The sequence below is a fragment of the Canis lupus genome, chromosome X, assembly GCF_048164855.1.
Source record: "Canis lupus baileyi chromosome X, mCanLup2.hap1, whole genome shotgun sequence".
In the NCBI taxonomy this organism is placed as follows: domain Eukaryota; kingdom Metazoa; phylum Chordata; class Mammalia; order Carnivora; family Canidae; genus Canis; species Canis lupus.
This window is the reverse complement of record NC_132876.1, coordinates 98,231,075-98,252,103: the sequence shown is the minus strand read 5'-3', so window position 1 is coordinate 98,252,103 and position 21,029 is coordinate 98,231,075. Positions and strand designations below refer to the sequence as shown.

General features: G+C 36.0%; 1 protein-coding gene across 15 annotated transcripts in view; it reads right to left on the bottom strand.

Annotated features, from left to right (window-relative positions):
* Positions 1 to 21,029, bottom strand: part of DMD (dystrophin) — a 2,167,959-nt gene that overhangs the window by 522,571 nt on the left and 1,624,359 nt on the right. For all 15 annotated transcript variants that reach the window (XM_072818058.1, XM_072818060.1, XM_072818056.1 and 12 more), the window contains one exon: positions 14,640 to 14,851. In XM_072818058.1, coding sequence (XP_072674159.1) covers positions 14,640 to 14,851 — 212 coding nt within the window. The remainder of the gene's footprint in view (positions 1 to 14,639; positions 14,852 to 21,029) is intronic.

Below are 21,029 nucleotides of genomic sequence, written 5' to 3'. Positions count from 1 at the left end.
AGTGGAGGGGAGCCACCCCATTTGACCTGCAGCATGAAGCAGTGCCACCCCAGCCAAGCTGTCACCTCATGAAAAAAATAAATGCTTATTGCGTGCCGCTGACATTCTGAAGTGTGCTGGTATGCAGAATGTTTGTGAAAAGAGTTAACTGATGTAGTCACCAGTGGCCAGAGTCTGTGGAAAGTCTTAGGTTCTCATTTAATTTATTTGCAGCAACTAGTGCTACTGGTTAGTCTCTTCTTGAGGGTCTGTCCTTTCCTAGCCCCCTCTCTTTGGGCAGCCTCTATAATCTCTTATGGTTTAAGTTGTTCTTTTCCTATCTTTCTCTTACATGTTGATGTTCTCCAGGGTTCTGTCCTTAGCCCAGTCTTCTCCATCTGCAGTGTAACTGGCACTTCACTGGAAGAGGAGGCAGGGAGCACACCCAAAGAGGGGGTGTATCACAATTTTCCCTTAGCCAAGTCGTCTACCTCCATTGCCACTGCCTTAACTTAGGCTCTCATCATTTCTTGCTTGGATTCTCCAACAATGTTTTTATGGGCTCCTTTCCTCCATCTCAAACCAGCCCTTCCATCATCAAACAGTTGCTGAAGTGGTATTTTTGAAATGTAAATAGAACCATATCACTCCTCTGTAAAACCTTTCAGTGGCTCCCTATTACCTACAAGACAAAGTCCAAACCTCTCTCCATAGATTACGAGGCTCTCCTTTAGAGGACCCTCACCTACACATATACTTTCATCTTTTATTATCCTCTTTCCTTTTCCTTTCCTCTGACCCAATCCCATAATTGCCCACACGATAATACAAAACCTCTGAGAGGTTAAGTGACTTGTTGAAGGTGACAAAGCTAATCAGTGAAAGAGGCATCACAAAAATGCAAGTTTCTTGACTCCAATATTCAAAGTTCAATCTAGTTAAAGAAGATATGCTTCCATATAAATGAATTTAAGGCAAATGATTGGGCTTATTATAATTGAATACCGAAGAATATAAAATAGTCTCCTTGATGATTATAGCATGATTGGAAAATTATTGTGTATAATAAAGTAAGACATTGCCAAACAAAGACAGCAGAAAAAAATACAGATTTGGTTTATTAAAAAAATCACTAAACAATTTAGTCCTAAGTATGAATTAATGTTCTATAAATCTCTATTGGGAAAAAGAAACACTCTTTCTTGCTTGTGTGAATTAAAATGACCTATAAAACCTCTTTATGGATTTATAATAGAAATGTTAAAATATCTGTAAGGAAGCTATTTCAAAAGTAAAGCCTCTCACCATTAACTTCAAGATTCATCTATTAAACCTCTGACATTACCAAACAACTCTGTTTCAGAAGGTAACACTCTATACAGGGGATACTATTTAAGAAAATGGCCCTCATTTTCCAGCTTACTGGAAATGATTAATCTTTTCAATAGCTTTGAGGACTACATACCAAAGTTGTTACTTTTTTGTCCTTTCAACAATGACTACAAGCTGAGAGCAGGCTAGTAAATGTGTTATCGGCCAACCCATTAGAGTTCCATTATTTTCTGTCTTACATGGCTTCATGTAATGAATTTTCATAATTAAACTAATGGCATACAATTTATTTTCCTCCCTCTTTACTTTCAGGCCCCATTTCTCTTCCAGCTTCTTTGGAATAAGTTTTATACAAAAAAGAAGGGAGGAGAGCCCTCCAAGTACTTCATTACCTTAATTTCATTATGACATTTTAGAAAGCATTCTCTTTATCTGGGCTCTGTCTTTAATTTGCTGACTTTATTAAAAGGCTTAAGTAGTGTTGCAATTAAGAAATCACCCGGCTACCCCAGGCATCTAAGAGAAGTCTGGTTGAGAGGGTATGGAAATGGTTGGGTGGAAATGACTCCAGAGAGAATGCCAGGGGACAGATCCCCAGAAAGTGGCATTTTTCTTGGCTATTTTTCAAACCCCATGAGCCTACCGTGTAGAATACATTATTGTCCACAAACATTCTGTGTATCTTCATGCCATCTGCACCCCCATTGTACTTTCTTTATGACACACTTGAATCAGGGAGGTCTATGTAACTGATTATGGTTACTTGTCACTTACAGGCCTAAGGTCTCTGAACTGATGGTATTTTTCATGTTCCCTGCCTCTTTAATCATCCAAGTATATATATCAAGACTCAGCTATTATCAGCCTTGGTCCCTGAGTAAATAAGCTAAGTAGAACCTTCTTGTGAATCTCCAATGGACTCGTAACATTAGTAAAATACAAACTTTGTGTTAAACCTCTAGATTTGAAGGTTGTTACTGTGGTATAACTTAGATTATCCTGACAGATAAAGCTAGTCAGGTATGACCCTATCTCGGGAGGGGCAACTCTATCATCTCCAAATAGTTTGGGGCCAGGGCCAGGGATAGAATAAGCTAGTATAATGACCCATACAGAATAGGTTCTGTTGCTAATATATGATGAGAAACTACATTTCTAAAGCAGTATATAAACTTGAAGAGACAAGAAAAGATCTGCAGTCTTCATGATATGCAGATACATCTTTTGAAAGCAACTTTGAGATATAATTCATGTAGCATAAAATCTATCCATTTTAAATGTATATTTTATTGGTTTTTAATAGATTCAAAAAAGCCATCACCACAATCTAATTTTTTAAAGATTTATTTATTTGCTATTTTAGGGGGAGGGCAAGGCACAGAGGAAGAGAAAAAGAGTTTCAAGTAGACTCCCTGATGTGCAGGGAGACAACATTGGGCTGGACTCATGACCCTGAGATCACGACTCGGGCCAAAATTAAGAGCCAGATGCTCAACTGACTGAGCTACCGAGGCATCCCCACAATCTAATTATGGAACATTTTCTTCAAATCCAAAAGAAACCCTGTACCATTAACAGTCCCTTTCCATCGTCCATTCTTTCCCTCCCCTAGCCTTTACTAGATACTTCATACAAATGGACTCATGAAACATGTGGTCTTCTTTGATTGGCTTCTTTCATCCAGCAAATGTTTTTGAGGTTCATCCATGTTATAGCAGGTACTGGTACTTTATTAATTCTTATTGCCAAATAACAATCCATTGTTGGATATACCACCTTTAAAAAAAAACATTCCTTAGTTGATAAACATGTGGGGTCTTTCCACTTTTTGGCTATCACAAATAACTCTGCTACTAACATCTGTCTAAAGGTTTTGTGTAGATGTATGTTTTTACTTCTCTTGGATACATACCTGAGTGTGGTGCTGTTATGTCAGATAGAAATTTCATGTTTAATACCTACAGGAACTGCCAAACTTTTTTCCAAAGTTGTACCATTTTACATCTTCAACAGCAATGTATAAGGTTCCAATAATTCCACATTCTTGTCAACACTCATTATCATCTTTTTTATTTCAACCACCCTAGTGAGTATGAAGTGGTACCTTGTGGTTTTCATTTGTATTTTCTTAATGACTAATGATGTGGACCATCTTTTCATTGGCTTATTAGCCATTTGTACATCTTCTTTGAAGAACTATTAAAATCCTTTGTTGATTTGTAATTGGGCTATCCTTTTGTTCTTGTTGAATTATAAAGTTTTTTATGTATTCTGGATATAAGTCCCTTATCAGATATTTGCAAATATTTTTTCCCATTCTGTGGGCTGTCTTTGTACTTTCTTTATGACATCACTTGCAGCACAAAAGTTTTTAACTTTGATGAAGTCCAACTTGTGTATTTTTTCTTTTGTCACTCTGGCTTTTGATGTCATATAGAAGAAAACATTGCCTAACTTATCATACTCATATAGTGTCATAACAGTTTTAAAGTTTTAGTTCTTGGGGCACCTGGGAGGCTCAGTAAGTTAAGTTTCTATTTTGTCTCAGGTCCAAGATCTGGGGTCCTGGGATTGAACCCCATGTAGGGCTCTGTGCTCAGCAGGGAGTCTGCTTGAGGATTCTTTCCCTTTCCCTCTGTCCCTCTGCCCTCTCTCTAAGATAAAAACATCCTTAAAAAAGTAAACTTTTAGTTCTTATATTTAGCTCTATTATAATCCATTTTTTGAGTTAATTTTTGTGTATGGTGTTAGGAGTCAAACTTTATTATTTTGTATGTGAATATTTAATTATCCAAGCACAAGGGTTTAAAAAGACTATTCTTTTGCAATATTTCTTAGCAATCTTGTAAAAAATCAATTTACCTTAAAAGCAAGGTTTTACATCTAGACTTTCAATTTTATTTATTTATTTCATTGATCTAGATATCTATCTTCTTGTCAACACCATATTGTCTTAATTATGGTAGCTTTATAGTATATTTTAAAATTTGAAAGTGTGAGTCCCCTAACTGTTGTTTTCAAGGTTTTTTTAGGCTATTCTTTGTCCCTTGCATTTCAGTATAGATTTTAGGATCCACTTGTCTATTTCTGCAGAAAGAGCAGCTAGAATTTTGATGAGGACTGAATAAAGTCTATAGATCAATTTGAGGATATTGCTATCTAATAATATTTAATCTTTTGGTCTGGGAACATGGGATATTTTCTCCATTTATATATATATCTTCTTTAATTTCATTCAACATTGCTTTGTAGTTGGCAGTATAAAAGTCTTGCATTTATTCCTAAGTATTTTATTTTTTGATGTTATTCTAAATGGATTAATTTCCTGAATTTCATTTTTCAGATTACTTTTTGCTTGTGTATAAAAAATATTTTATTTATGTATTTCAATCTTATAATCTGCAAACTTGCTGAATTTATTCATTTTAATACTCCTTAGGATATCCTGTATACAAGATCATGTCAAAAAAAAAAAAAAGATCATGTCATCTGCAAATGGATAGTTTTATTTTTCCTTTCCCATCTGGGTGACTTTTATATATTTTTCTTGCCTAATTGCCCTGGCCTGAACTAGCGTAGTGGTAAATACAAGTGGTGAGAGTAGCCATCCTTACCTTGTTCTTGATCATAGGTGAAGGCTTTCAGTCTTATACTATGATGTTAGTTGTAAGCTTTCCTTTGATGCCCTTTATCAGGTTGAGAAATTTCCCTTCTGTATTATTTTCCTAGGATTTCCAGGACAAAATATCACAAACTGGCTGGCTTAAAGGGACAAAATGTATTGTCTCACAGTTCTGGAGTCAAGGTATCAGCAGGCTATGCACCATCTAAAACCTATAAGGAAGAATACTTCCTTGCCTCTTCCTTACTTCTGGTGGTACCTGTCAATCCTTGGTGTTCTTTGTCTTACAGCTGTAACACTTAAATCTCTGCCTTTGTCATCACATGGTGTTTTCCCAGTGGTGAGTGTCTTCACATGGCATTCTTCTTTCTGTGTCTGCCTCTTTAACTCTTCTTATAAGCACACCAGTCATATTTGATTAAGAACCCATCCTACTCCAGTATGGCCTCATCTTAACTTAATCATGTCATTAATCTCCTTTCAAATAAGAACACATTCACAAATACCAGAGGTTGGGCCTTCAATGCATTTTTAAGGAGACACTATTCAACCTCTAACACTTTTTATTTCTAATTTGTTGAGTGTGGGGCTTTTTTTTCTTCATGAAAGAGTTTGGACTTTGTCAAATGCTTTTTCTCCAACTATTGAAGTGACCATGTGGGTTTTGTCCTTTATTTTACTGCTGTAGACAGCTTCAACTTAGGATGGTTTGACTTAGGAATTTTTTTCACTTTATAATGGTGTGAAAGTGACAGATATTCAGTGGAAGCATAATTCAAATTTTGAATTTTGATCTTTTCCCAGACTAATGAGTATGATACTCTCTCAGGATGCTGGGCAGTAGCAGTAAACTACAGCCCCCATCCAGCCATGTTACCATGAGGAGTAAGCAACTGATAACACTTACAGCCATTTGGTACCCATATAATAGCTCTTTTTCACTTTCAGTACAGTAGTCAATAAATTACATGGGATATTCAATACTTTTTTTTATAAAATAGGCTTTGTGTTAGATGATTTTGCCTGACTGTAGGCTAATATAAGTGTTCTGAGCACATTTAAGGTGGGCTAGCTAAGCTATAATGTTTTATAGGTTAGGTGTATTAAATGCATTTTGGCTCATGGTATTCTCAACTTATGATAAGTTTATTGAGATATAACTCTATCGTAAGTCAAGGAAAATCTGTATGTTGATTCAATTTTGTATGTTAAACTAACCTTGTATTCCTGGAATAAACTTCACTTAGTCATGGTATATAATCCTTTCAATCTGTTGCTTTATTAGGTTTGATAGTATTTTTCTTAAGGCTTTCTGAGTCTATATTCATGAGGTATATTTGGTTTGTAGTGGGTTTTTTTCCTGTCATACCTTTGGTTGAGAATATTCATTTCTCTTCGATGTTTTGGAAGATTTTGTGAAAGGCTGCTATTAATTCATCTTTAAATGTTTGGTAAAATTCACCAGTGAAGCCGTCTGGGCCTGGTTCTTTTTTTGGAAAAGTCTTAAAACTATCAATTCAATTTCTACACTTGTTATAAGTATATTCATATTTCTTATTTCTCTCATTCACAATATCCTCTTATAATCCTTTTTATTTCTATAAGGTTGGTTCTCTCCTTTCTTCAGTCAGTTCAACTAAAGGGTTGTCAATGTTGATCTTTTCAATAATTAACTTTTAAATCTTTTGATTTTCTCTCATTTTTCTTTCCTCTGTTTCATTGATTTCACTGTAATATTTATTACTTCCTTCTTTCTTCTTGCCTTAGGTTTAATTTTCTTTTTCTAATTTCTTAAAGTGGAAGATTGGGTTACTTATTTGAAATCCTTCTTCTCCTTCTCCTTCTTCTTTTTTTTTAAGATTTTATTTTTTAAATTTTTATTTATTTATGATAGTCACACAGAGAGAGAGAGGCAGAGACACAGGCAGAGGGAGAAGCAGGCTCCATGCACCGGGAGCCTGATGTGGGATTCGATCCTGGGTCTTCAGGATCATGCCCTGGGCCAAAGGCAGGCGCCAAACCACTGCGCCACCCAGGGATCCCTTCTTCTTTTTTAGAGAGAAAGGGCAGAGAGGTAGAGGAAGAGGGAGAGAATCTTAACCAGGCTCCATGCCCAGCGTGGAGCCGATGTGGGGCTCCATTGCACGATCCTGAGATCATGACCTGAGCCAAAAACAAGAGTCAGATGCTTAACCAACTGAGCCACCCAGCCTCCCCCAAGATCTTTCTTCTATTTTAATTCGCATATTTATAGCTATAAATTTTGCTCTCAACATTAGTTGCATCTTATAAGTTTCAGTATGTTCTGTTTTTATTTTCATTAATTTCAAAGTATTTTTGCATTTGCTTTGCGATTTCTTTCTTGACCTATTGGTTACTTAAGAATATACTGTATCAGGGCAGCCTGGGTGGCTCAGCGGTTTAGTGCCGCCTTCGGCCCAGGGCATGATCCTGGAGACCTGGGATTGAGTCCCATGTCAGGCTCCCCGCATGGAGTCTGCTTCTCTCTCTGTCTCTCTCTGCCTCTCTCTCTCTCTGTGTCTCTCATGAATAAATAAAATCTTAAAAAAATAAGAATGTACTATATCATTTTCTCATATTTGTGAATTTCTCAAATTAACTTTTATTATTGATTTTTAATTTCATTTGATGATGGTTAGAGAATCGACATTATGTAATTGAAATCATTTTAAATATATTAAGACTTATTTCATGACCTAACATATGGTCAGTACTAAAGAATATTCCATGTACAATTTGAGAAGAATGTGTGCTCTGTTATTATTGGGTAAAGTGCCCTATGCAAGACTGTTAGGTCTTGCTAGTTCCTAGTGTTTTTCCAAGTCTCCTATTTCCTTGTTGACCTTCTGCCCAGTTCGTCCATTATTAAAATAGGGTACTGAAATCTTTGTTTTTGTTGAATTATTTCTCCCCTCAATTCTATCAGTTTTGGTTTCCTGTATTTTTCTTAATTATTTTCTCCTGTCCTTTCCTTGGCATGGGTCATTCCTATTGACCAAATTCACTGACTCTTCTGGCAGCTCCAATATGATGTTGAACTCCTCTAGGAAAAATTTCATTTCAATTATTATACTTTTAAACTCCAGAATCTCCATTTGGCTCCTGTTTATAATTTATATCTCTTTATTGATATTCTCTATTTGGCAAGACATGCGTGGAGACTTCTAAGTCCCCCATGAATATGTCAGGGCTTTTCATAGACCTCTGAGAACATCTCATTCCCCAGATCTTCCTTTTCAGTTTTTCTCTAGACCATGATTATCTCAACTGGTATCACAGCCTCAGGCAGTTACTATTTAAACAATGCTGCTGTTTGTTTTGAAAAGACATTCTGGGGATAGGGTTTTTTCTGGGAGTTAATGCAAAGTCAGGTCAAATAATGAATGACAAGGCCTTGTTTATAGGTTTGTTCTAGGGAGCTGCAAGACAGATCAAATAGTAATAAAGTTCTCCGAATGATATGGGTCTTTCTGAGGAACTCCAATCCTGGTCTTCCCTCTCAGGTGGCTCTAAGACTGCTAATTCTCACAACTACTTGGAGCTGGCAGACAGTGATGGAATAGGCCAAGTTAAAAAGCCTCAAACCCTGCTGTTCTTACTGAAGTTTAGTAGTTAATAAAATGCTGTCAACCTCTGGTTAATTTCCTGAGTTCAGAAAAGGCAATTTTGACAATTTTTGCAATTTGTTGCTTTTATGGAGGAGTATGTTTATAGAGTTGCTACATTATATTTTTGTGCATGATAAGTTGAACTATGAAAAGGAAAGAAGGCAAAATATGGTGTAATCAGAGCATAATATTATTCAAGTCTTGGTGACTGTGCATTAAATATTTATATAGTATAGCAGTACCTGGGGAAACTAGCCCATTACTTCCTCTGCTCTATCAGTGATGTAGAAAGCACTCTGATTGTATGCTTTGAGAAGTATAATAGCTTCATACATACTTTGGGAGGAAAAATGCAATTAGGTTATTGATTCTTTCTTCTTAATCATGTGGAAGCTTTAGGGGAGAATAAAAGGGAATAAAGAAAATGCATGAAGAAATGGCAGGTCCTGGCAAGAAGATTTCTGATGTTTTACATTACAGTATCAGAAATCCAAACCTCGAGGCCATTGCTGCTATAAACATCGGGGTGCAGGTGTCCCGGCGTTTCATTGCATTTGTATCTTTGGGGTAAATCCCCAACAGTGCAATTGCTGGGTCGTAGGGCAGGTATATTTTTAACTGTTTGAGGAACCTCCATACAGTTTTCCAGAGTGGCTGCACCAGTTCACATTCCCACCAACAGTGTAAGAGGGTTCCCTTTTCTCCGCATCCTCTCCAACATTTGTTGTTTCCTGCCTTGTTAATTTTCCCCATTCTCACTGGTGTGAGGTGTGTCCAACGAAAGATGAATGGATAAAGAAGATGTGGTTTATGTATACAATGGAATATTACTCAGCCATTAGAAATGACAAATACCCACCATTTGCTTCAACGTGGATGGAACTGGAGGGTATTATGCTGAGTGAAGTAAGTCAGTCGGAGAAGGACAAACATTATATGTTCTCATTCATTTGGGGAATATAAATAATAGTGAAAGGGAATATAAGGGAAGGGAGAAGAAATGTGTGGGAAATATCAGAAAGGGAGACAGAACGTAAAGACTGCTAACTCTGGGAAACGAACTAGGGGTGGTAGAAGGGGAGGAGGGCGGGGGGTGGGAGTGAATGGGTGACGGGCACTGGGTGTTATTCTGTATGTTAGTAAATTGAACACCAATAAAAAATAAATTAAAAAAAAAAAAAAAAAAAAAAAAAAAAGAAATCCAAACCTCAAACTACTAGTGTGAAGCAATTTGCTGATTTTATTTTGTGTAAGTCAAAAAGTGAATAAAATATTTGTAAAGAAAATTCAGCTTCCACTACTGTGCATGTCCTTATGGCAGATAAGGATATGATCTAATAACACCTATCCCCCCAAATAATTAAAACTACAATTTTCTACTTCCATATTTGAAGAAGTTCTCCATTAGCTTCTTTCCTAGTAAAATAATTTGAGATCCTTGAATGCCTACTGTATTTACTATATGTAACAAGTTCAACTTTTTAAATTAATTATGTGATTACAGTATATCTATGTTTCAAGTTCCCTTAAGAATGTCTTCAAAACAGAGATATTTTGCAGCATTGGAAATGTTTATTTAATAATTTGATAAATTATTGGATTTCTCGCCTCAGATAGTTTTAAGTATTATAGAGCCAAATCAGCTAGGCTCAAACAAGATTTCACTTCTCTATTGAATTCATGTACTCTTAGCTCAGCCAAGCACAAAACAGCTAATGCCGTCACGTTTGAAAAGCTTTTATGCTGAATTTGACACAAAAGCAATCACAAAGCAGACAAAAAAGGAATTTCTCTTTCAAAAGCTGAAAGGGGAAAAAATAAATGAAAACTCTGAGCCTGGGTAAATCTCTCTTGACACTGGAAAAGAAAGCTTAAAATCATCAAGAAATAATTTTTCCAAAGAACTCATTGCCAAGTTTGGACCAATCTTAATAGTCTGGGGAACAGGTTGTGAAGTCAACCAAGATTCTGCCAAATAAAATAAATCCCGCGATGCCCGCTGCTGGCAGTTTTAGGTTGCCAATGTCACACCATCTTACCTCTTATGAAAGTTAAATGGCATCATCTCTCACAGGATTCTGTCATAGTTTACTGGCAGAGAGTTTGATTAAAATGGAAATCCTGTATGATTTTCCCTAACATCTGTCTTTCCATCTCAAAAAAAAAAAAAAAAGTATTGTTTTACCAGGACCACAGAGAAGATCAAATGATGTCATATGGTTAACAAAATCAGCTACTTACTACATTGTGTTTTGGTTTCCAATAAATTAAGGGTTATATAGGAAACAAACTGCAATATCATGGGCATCTCTTAATGACCTGCTCGTTAATTATCTAAATGATGGGCTATCTATAGCTTGTTCTTTTGATAAATCAAGACTCTCCTGTTGCCATCTCCTTCCAGGCTGACTATGGTTTCAAAATGGACCATCCCTGGATGTTTCCTCAGATTGACTCCTTTTCTGTGATATGCTTGTTGTTGTCCCCATTTTTTTCTTCACTATTTTTAACCAAGAGGAGGAGGCTGTCTGAATGTCCTATCAGTAAGGAAATGGTTGAGGGTGGAACTTAATGAGATATTGTAAATAACTTAAAATGATAATTATAAAAAGTTATAAAACAAAATATATAGATATTTTTGTAATGACACTAAGTTTAAAGTCAGAATTCAAAATTTTATCTCTATTAGGACATTGAAAATATGTAGATAAGAAATGGAAGTGATACAGATAAAGATGAGTAATTATGAATCATAAAAATATCAGAATTGTAGATGAATTTTTCTTTAGCTCAGGTACAATGACTGGTTTAAATTTTCCAAGAGTATAATACTACTGGTGCTTGCCTTTGGAACCATTCCACTGTGACAGTGAGGGTAGTCATCAGTGACGCTGCTGCAAGGGAGGCTGGTTGCTTTAATCACAGCTCTCCACCTCTGTAGACACAGCCTGATGATTGCCTTACGAGGCTCACCAGCTCTCCTGCTAATCTTAGGCACAGAGACTCGGAAAGAATTTATGGAGCAAGGAGATCCTGCTCAAATTATCCAATGCCTCTTTATGTCTATTTTCGTCCTTTCTTCATAAAAGAAAATTGTAAGTGAAAAGCCAGCTATTTCCACTCAGTAGTGATAACATATTAGACATAAAGGCCAGATCTCCATTTTATATGCTCCCTGACTTTTAGAAGAATTAAAAGTTGTAGTTTCATTAAAAAGGAGATATAATTTGCAATAATCTTTTTAGTTTTTCATAGTATAACAGAATATGAAAACCTCTCCCTAGTATAGTGTTTCATGGTTTTCATTTCCCACCTGTTGGCTTACTAATAATATGATCTTATTTGTCAATTCATAATTACAGTTGTCTCCTTTCTGATCTTCACAGTGTTTTCTTGATTTTTTCTAGCCACATAGAAGACAATGAGTAGAAGACAAAAATCTGTAAAGTCATCTACAAGAGTAATCACTGTGCATTCACATCCTAACTCTGATATTTTAGGAGAATTTTCTGAACTTCTCTAGGCTTCGATTTCTCACCTGTGAACTGGAACAATAATAGTTTCATGGAGGATTCCTGAGAGGGTGAAATAAGCCAATGTATGTATAATGATTAGCACAATATTTGACAATTAGCAAGTACTTGCTAAATGTTAGTATTACCATTAGGATTACTTTTAGCTTTAGCATAAGTCATTTAGGAAATGGATGGAAAAATAAAACTTTAATCACCTTTATCTATATAATGAACATACACTGATGGTATAGCTATATATATATATGTGTGTGTGTGTGTGTTCAAATGTATATATTGAATATATTTATTTATATATATCATTGAACTCCTAAATATAGAACACAAATAAAAACATCAGTTTCTATAGATAATGGCTGAGCTATTTTTATAACGTAGTTTTAGCTGACAATTGAAAAGAAATTTTTTTATTTTGAAAGTGTGACAAGGATAGCAATTATAATACCAACTTGTCTTTGTTTTAGGTGTTTAAAACATATTCTTTGTTTTGACGATGAAATTGTTTTGTTTTATCCTTTCATATTTTCTTGCGCACTTCTTTTTATCTCTTATTTAAAGCCCCTTGCTTTCCTAAGGGCTGTAAAACCCTAATCATTCTTGCCATCACTTTAAGATTCTTATAGGCTTTAAGATTTCTCATGTGCCAATGTGCAGAGTCTTCTTACCCTTATCAAATGTATCACTATATGCCTCTCATTTCTGCTTCCCTTCTTCTAACTCAAGGGTCAGCCCAAACTCTTTTCCCTGTTAATTCCTCCCCATAGTTAACCACTTTCTTCCAAGACCTGCTAGATTCATAGAATCTTCAGTTTGTGGAGAGGAATAAGAAATGGCATAACATACTCAGTACCTTACGGATTAGGCCAGAGCCTTCAAGAATAGCTGTATGAATTCTATCTTTCCCATAGTGAAACCAAGAATTGGGAACATCAGCATTAGAAATTCCTATACCTTCTGTGTTCAACTAAAGGAAAAAATCCTAGTGACAACAAGTATCTCATGAAAGAAATAATTGCTTCCAGCAGAGGTAATGATGAATCTGTAAAATCCTAAATGACTTTCTAACATTCTTGTTACATAAGCAAAAACCTTGTCCTCCTAGCAGCCCCAGGTCCTTTGGAGACGTAGCTACAGCTGAGGCTGGCTAAAAGCTCTTTGGCTCACTCTTCCCATATATTCCTCCTGATGTTAAATTGGGAACATGTTCTGGTCAAGGGAGGGGGTGGGTGGAAGTGATGGACATAATCTCTAGGCCTGTCCATAGAACCTCATGGATAAACCAGCCACATTCTCTCTTACTCTCCTGCAGTGACTTTGGGCAGCCATGATTTTAAGATGATAGTTTCACAAAATTGGAAAAGCCTGGATTCCTCAAGTCACTATTTAGGATAGGATACTATCCTATCCTTTTTAGGTAGGATACTTCAACCTGCATTGGAGTATGATACAACTAGGGAATTCATCTTTATTGTATTAAACTATTGAAAATTCAGGGTTTATTTTCCTATCCTTTTTAGGTAGGATACTTCAACCTGCATTGGAGTATGATACAACTAGGGAATTCATCTTTATTGTATTAAACTATTGAAAATTCAGGGTTTATTTTTTAAATAAACCTAGCATAAATACATATGCCATGTAGCTCAGCACAGCCTAAACACTGACTCATTTAGAAATGGAAGTCACTTCATCTGAGAAAACCACAATATAAGGCTTTTTTTTCCTCAGATGACATAGCTAATCTGTGATTCAGACAATTGTTTAGCAGAAGGCCTTTTTCTACCAGAAAAAAATAACCATCTATAGAGGCTTTTAATAAAAAATTCAATCTAATCAAGTTCTCACAGTTTTACTTTTCTGCTTAGCATTTAAGGACTTTCCCAAGTGACCCATAAACATGAGGTTTGAAAGAATTAAATGCATGTAAAGCATCATGCATGACACCTGATAAAACATAGTTATTAAACAAATCTTATTTCCTTCCCCTTTTCTCTTTCTTTTACTACAAAGAGTCCTCGACTGAAGTGGACAGATACATGATGGAGTTTTGGGAGGAAAGAAGAGAAGGAAGAGAAAGAAGTATAGAAATTGATTTGAAAAAAAAAAAAGAAATTGATTTGGAGGTCAAAGACTGGGAGGAGAAAGTGAAAATACACCTTATCCTTACACTTCTCCTCCTCCATTCAGGGCCCTACATAGGAAGGGGCGACCTCTTACTGTTTAGAAAAGAATTAATCCCAAGTGACTAACTTTATGCTACCACACAACTATGTATATCAACTTTGAAGTGATCTCAAAAGATGATGTAATGTGAAATACCAGCCTATGATATCTGGATTAAGCAAAATTAATGTTAAGACCGATATTAGCCATCAATTTTCTTCTAATCCCTACTCTGGATGAAAAGTATACTGTTCTCATTTTGGCTCAAATGTAATTTTCTTTGAATAAATTTACATTAAAAATCATTAAATTTTCAACCACGTTATAATTTTATCCAGTATAACTGGTATTTTATTTTGAGAACGTATCTGTGATACCAACCTTGGTTTCTGTGATTTTCTTTTGGATTGCATCTACTGTGTAGGGAGCCTCCTTCCATGACTCAAGCTTGGCTCTGGCCTGCCCCAACACCTGCTCAGCCTCCTCTTTAGCTTCCAGCCATTGTGTGGAATCCTTTAACATTTCATTCAACTGTTGCCTCCGGTTCTGAAGATGTTCCTGTACTTCATCCCACTGACTCTGAATTCTTTCAACTGGAATGAAAGGAAAAACAAATATAAGAGTAAATGCTAGCCTGGAGAAGACATTTGAAATGTAAACTTCAAAGACGATCTCACTTTTTATATTATTCATTAAAAAAATTATTCATTGTGTTACAGCTAGAATAATGGAGACAACAGAATTCCTTACTTCTGCCAATGGCAAACATGAGGTTAAGTTATTGTCCTCGAGGTGACCTAGAACATCAGTAGTCTATGAAAAATTTAACTCTGCCTATTCTCAATCCCCACGCCAAATATGAATAATATTTTAGAAAGGTACTAGAGCAGAATCTCTGAACCCCCTTGCCCTTATTGTTTCAGTGTTCAACAACTTGACGTCTGATACTATCACTTGCAATTCATTCCTTGAAGGCTTTGTGGTGCCACAAAGAATTTGTTTTGCCACCTAAGTAGCAGGCTAGATATACCAAGGGATCTATGGTTCCTGCCACCCTACCTCCCAAGAGCAGTCTGTAACCAAGGACTGATGGTACGTCTTGCAGCATGAATATTTTAGACCCCTTCATGCCAGAAGCGATTAACTGGGGAGCATTTATTTTACAATAGTTTCAGAGTTCTCCTAGTGGGATAAAGTTCCAGTGGCCCACAGAAATAAATAACCTGCTTGATAATGCACCATCCTTTATTGACTACTCTACTTTTCTCTACCTTGCTCATTCCCCTACTGATATATCCCTCAACTCCCAAATAAACCACATGCCCTCAGAACCTTTTCCTGGAGTTTTCTTCTGGGGCAACCCAAGAGCAGTTAAGCCTACTGGAAACATCTTTTAACAATATCTAAGAATTCATACTGGTTATATTCCGTAAGACAGGCTTATATGGAGGCCATTTTTTGGTATCATTATAAGTCAAAGATGAAGATGCCCTTATCTATTCTGCTCTGAAGTACTTTATTTTAGTATACTAAAAATAAACACAACTACATTATTTTTTTCTTTTAAGGACATTATCTTTTCTTTAAGCTGATTTCATAAAATAGAAATAATGTTCTAGAAAGATAAGTAATAAAACCACTATCAACTTTAACCCTTAAGCAAAACTTGACAGATAATCTAGATTTTTCCCGAGGTCTCAATAAATACCATATATAATTGGTTGCTAATTTCTCTCATACAGAGCTCCTTCCCACTTTTCACATATTCTCACTGCAAAACTCTATCATTTTTTGCCTACACGTCTGTAATAGACTCGCTAGCCCCATCCATCTCAAGTATCTGTTTTATAATGCAACTTTCACACTATAGAGAGAGTAATAATTAATATAAATCCGATCACCCCACTCCCTCATTTAAAACCTTCATTGTTTCCCTACTGTCCTCTGGAATATCTTAGCTTGACTTACATTTTCCTCTGTGTTCTGGCCTGGATAATCTGAGAGACTTATTTATAGATGAACAAATTATAACATAATCCGGGTGTAGGACATCACCAAAGATAATACAAGAAATTGGGCCTTGCAGCAGTGAAGCTGTTACTATATCTAGAACCAAGAAATTAGGGGAGGGAAAAGTGACCCAAAGCTGAGAATCATGAGGAGAAACCACTTGGAGAAGCACAGTAACCTTTTGCCAAGGGATACTGTCATCCTGATGCAACTTCACTGGAAGGAAACAGGAGAATAAATATCCTGATCTCACTCTGCCCTCTCTCTCCTACCAGGTCTCCCTGGTGGTGTGTAAACCAACTGGAAGCCAGAGGGCATGAGAGCTCAGTGATGGCACAGATAAGCACCTCAGAGTAGAGGCCAAAGAAGAGAATGGCAAAGAGGGGCTATGGCTAGACAAAATGTGCACAGCATAGTACGGTAAAATTGTGCTCCATGATATAAGTTTGGTCCTTTTTAATTAACCCTGTGGTTGCCTCCATCAAGCTAAAAGAACTAAGGAGTTAAAGAAGTACTTGAGATTTACCATAAATAAGCATGAGAACTAGACAAAACCTGTAAGACTAGTGATTGTGACATGAAATCAAGAATCTGATACCTAGAATAGGTAAAACCAGGTGAGTGGCACTCATCATAAATGACTGTTCTTATTGGGTTCATTTCTGTTTGGGTGTTTGTGTGGTGTTGCAAAGCCAGTCAACATACTATATTCCAACTTCAGTTAACACATGAATGTCTGTTTAAATAAATGTCAGTTTCTTTCTCTAATCTTTTTTTTTTTTTAAGATTTTATTTATTTATTCATGATAGTCACAGAGAGAGAGAGAGGCAGAGACACAAGCAGAGGGAGAAGCAGGCTCCATGCACCGGGAGCCCGATGTGGGATTCGATCCCGGGTCTCCAGGATCACGCCCTGGGCCAAAGGCAGGCGCCAAACCGCTGCGCCACCCAGGGATCCCTCTTTCTCTAATCTTTGAGCACCATTCTTTTTTGTTTGTTTCATTGTTGTTGCCCCACAGGGTAGTGTGGCACCTATCATAGGTGGGATTTACAGTTGTTAATCAGTCTTCTATTGAATCTTTAGTTTACAAAATTAATAGTGTAAATGCTATTTTAAGAAAGCTGTTTCAAATATAAATAAATATATCTTTACATATTCTGAAATAATTCCCCATCAATCATATAAATTACTGATATTCCAATTAGAAACCATTTTTTCAACTTATCATGGCAGGCTACTTTATTATGCATAACTGGCACCTTTTTTTCTTAGCCTATTTTTATATACTACATGTATATGAAAATAAAATATTGGCTTTCCTTAAAAAGTCTCTGATTCTGATTTGCCTCTGCATTAATCAGCTTTGATTAGTGACATTTTATTACGCTAGCAAACTTTTAAAAATGTCTAGTATTTTTGATATAAACAGGGTAAGCTACTCGCATTCATGCCAGTGAATATTTCATACATCTTATAGTTCATTTCCATAGGGTAGACATAATCTGTATATTTAAAAAGGCCATCATATGAAGGAAAAGTAAGATAGTTCCTCCTATTATATGGGCATGTATCTCTTAATTGTGGCAAAAGGAGGAAACTTTCATAGTCCAGATCATTATTTCAGACAAATACACCATTTGAATGCTTGTTCAGTCACAGTGATGAAAGCTTTCATCCCAAAGGGGTCATGTGTAGGAAGGGAAAAATGGTTCATTGGTGTATGTATCCCACTGAGGGCGTGCTTTCTCATCCTTGACCTTCAACTGTACATGATCATCAGATAATACTTAACTAAATAAATTTATAGGCTACAGACTTACTCAACAATCCATCTACTCCACCAAGCACCCCTACCCACCAATCTATTTATCTAGCCTGACAGTCACCATTTTATTTACCATCTAGCAGATATTAGACATTATGCCAGGCAGTGGGTAAACAAAGGAGTCAAGACAGATTCCCTGGCTTCTGGTTGATGCCTGTTAGATAAAGGTCTTATTCACTATCTACCCAAAGCATAAAGGATGAAAAGTTATAGGGAAAAGATAGAGTTCAATCTTGGACCTCTTCAGTGGGAGATTTTGAGGGTCATCTAAGTAGGATTATCATTTTAGTCACTTGGACTGAAGGTGCAATGGCAAAGCTGTGTATTTTGGGGGGAGAAAGAAATCCAGGAGTAGAAATTACTACAGAGAAATAATGAAGACCTCAGTGGGAATGTATTCCAATTGGCACAGTACACAGATTGAACAAAACACAGGAGTAAAGATGAAATCCTGGACAACACAACACATGAAGACAGAATGAAGCAAAAGCAGCCCATAAGATGAATAAATGGCTAGAGAAGTAGAGGGAATGCCTGGAAAGTATACTTTAATAAAAACATAGACAAGAAAGAATTACAAAACCCAAAGTGGTTAACAGTTTTAAAAGCCATAAACATCATGCCAGATAATAAAATCATAACAATTAACATTTACTTGAATACCTACACTGCTTAAAGCACAGGTTTAGGATCCATATGAGAGTTAATTCATTTAATTATCATGATTATCTTATGAGGTAGGTATCATTGTTTATGTTGCTGCTGCTATTGCTACTTCTCATTGAACAGAGAAAGAGACTGCATTAAAGAACTGGCATAAGGTCATACAGATAGTGAGTGGGAGAACCAATACTGGGGCCCAAATAGTCAAGACTCCCCAAAGCCCATGTCAAAAGTATCCATTGGCTTTGACCACATGGAATTCCCTCAAGACCATACAGAAAATAATTTTAGTGGAGTGATGGAAATCTTACTGTAAAGGATTGACAAATGAGTCAGCCAATGATAAATGAGAATTGGAAGATAATTACCCTTTGGTTGAAAACTGCAAGGTGCATTTTTCACAGTCTCCCAGAGTTCCCTTATCAGGGTTGAACTTGAGTTGCCCACAGCAATAACCTGCTCAATAATTAGCTCAATTATTGGCTTCTTTCCCTATTTCGCTGTTCCACTCTCTTACTGGTATTTCATGGGATCACTTTACAAAGAAAACACTTTCACTCAAATCATTGTTTCAAGGTCATCCTTTTGGGGGAAGCTAGTCTCAGAATTTTATTCATTTAAAAAAACCTTAGTGCACAGCTCAGAGCTTGGTACCTGGTTTATCTTCAATAACTGTCAAATGAATTGTGCATGTAGACTATTTAATTATCCATGCTTCCTTTTTATAATGATGTAAAAATGCCACTTCTGAAGTTAACCTTTGCCCAGGACCTCGAGTCTTTCTTCTTTAAAAGGAGTCACTATCTCTTTACTGCATTTCAAGTTTATGTAAGTTGAACAGTGCCTTAATAACTATGCTTATCATCACTCATCATCAGGGAAATGCAAATCAAAACTACAATGAGATACCACCTCACACCTGTCAGAACGGCTAAAATCAACAACACAAGAAACAACCGGTGTTGGTGAGGATACAGAGAAACAGGAACCCTTAGTTGTTGGTGGGAATGCAAAGTGGTACGGCCACTGTGGAAAACAGTATGGAGGTTCCTCACAAAGTTAAAAATAGAACTACCTTATGATCCAGCAATGGCACTACTGGGTATTTACCCAAAGGATACAAAAACACTAATCAAAGGGATACATGCACTCCTATGTTTATAGTAGCATTATTTACAATAGCCAAGGTATGGCATCTGCATTGGCCATATTTTTTTGGTATAGAACATCTTCACTATCATATTTACTAGTAGAATGTTCTCATCTGGTTAAAAAAATCCATAAATTAAATGGTATGTTTGTATGTGTGTGGGAGGATTTTTGTGAGCCAAAATTAATTAGTGATCTTTCTCCAATATTCTTGAACTGTAGATTTGAGAGAATCTGTTGGCATGTCCTTTTGCCTCAGTCTGTCTTTTTATTTAAATTAAAGATGGAAGAATATAGAAAAGTGTATGTATATATCAGATAAGGATATTTTTATAGGCATTTTCAAATTTTAAAACATACTGAGCTCCAGCAGCTAATAACAACAATAAAATATCATATTGTTATTGACGTAAGTACAATTAGATGGATACCAGAAAGAGAGTAAACAGATGTATCAACTCTTGTGAAATAAATACCCATGTTGCAGAGCAGAAATTATGGAAATATTATTTCATTTACAAAAGGATTCACCATAAGATTTCTTTAAACAATCAACCTGTCAGGTATATTTAAAATATTATTTGACTTGTATTCCATTCCCAAGTATACATTCAAGACATACATACCTGTATTCACCAAAGGACATGTACTAAATTGGAAGCTTCCTCTAACTAGAAACTACCCAAATTTCCTTCTACTATAAAATGGATGCACTGTAGTATATTTACCAATAACACTATCCCGCAACAAGAATAAAATATCTACAACTTATGCAGTATTATGTATTTTCTCACAAAAATAACATTGGGGGAAAGAAGCCAGCTCAAAACAAGGGCATACTGTTTATTACTATTTATTATTATACATTTATATAATGTAAAATAATAGGAAATGTAAGGTGATTGTAGGAGTCAGGATATTGCTTACCCTTGGGGTACTGGTATCACTGAAAGAGATATGACAGAACTTCAGAAGTTCTGGTATTGTTCTGTTTCTTGATTTGAGGGCTGTTTACGCAGTTGTATTTAGTTTGTGCAAACTCACCAAGCTAAACATTTATAACGTGCATTTTCTCTTATGCATATTGTACTTCAATAAAAATTTAATGAAGTATGATTTGACT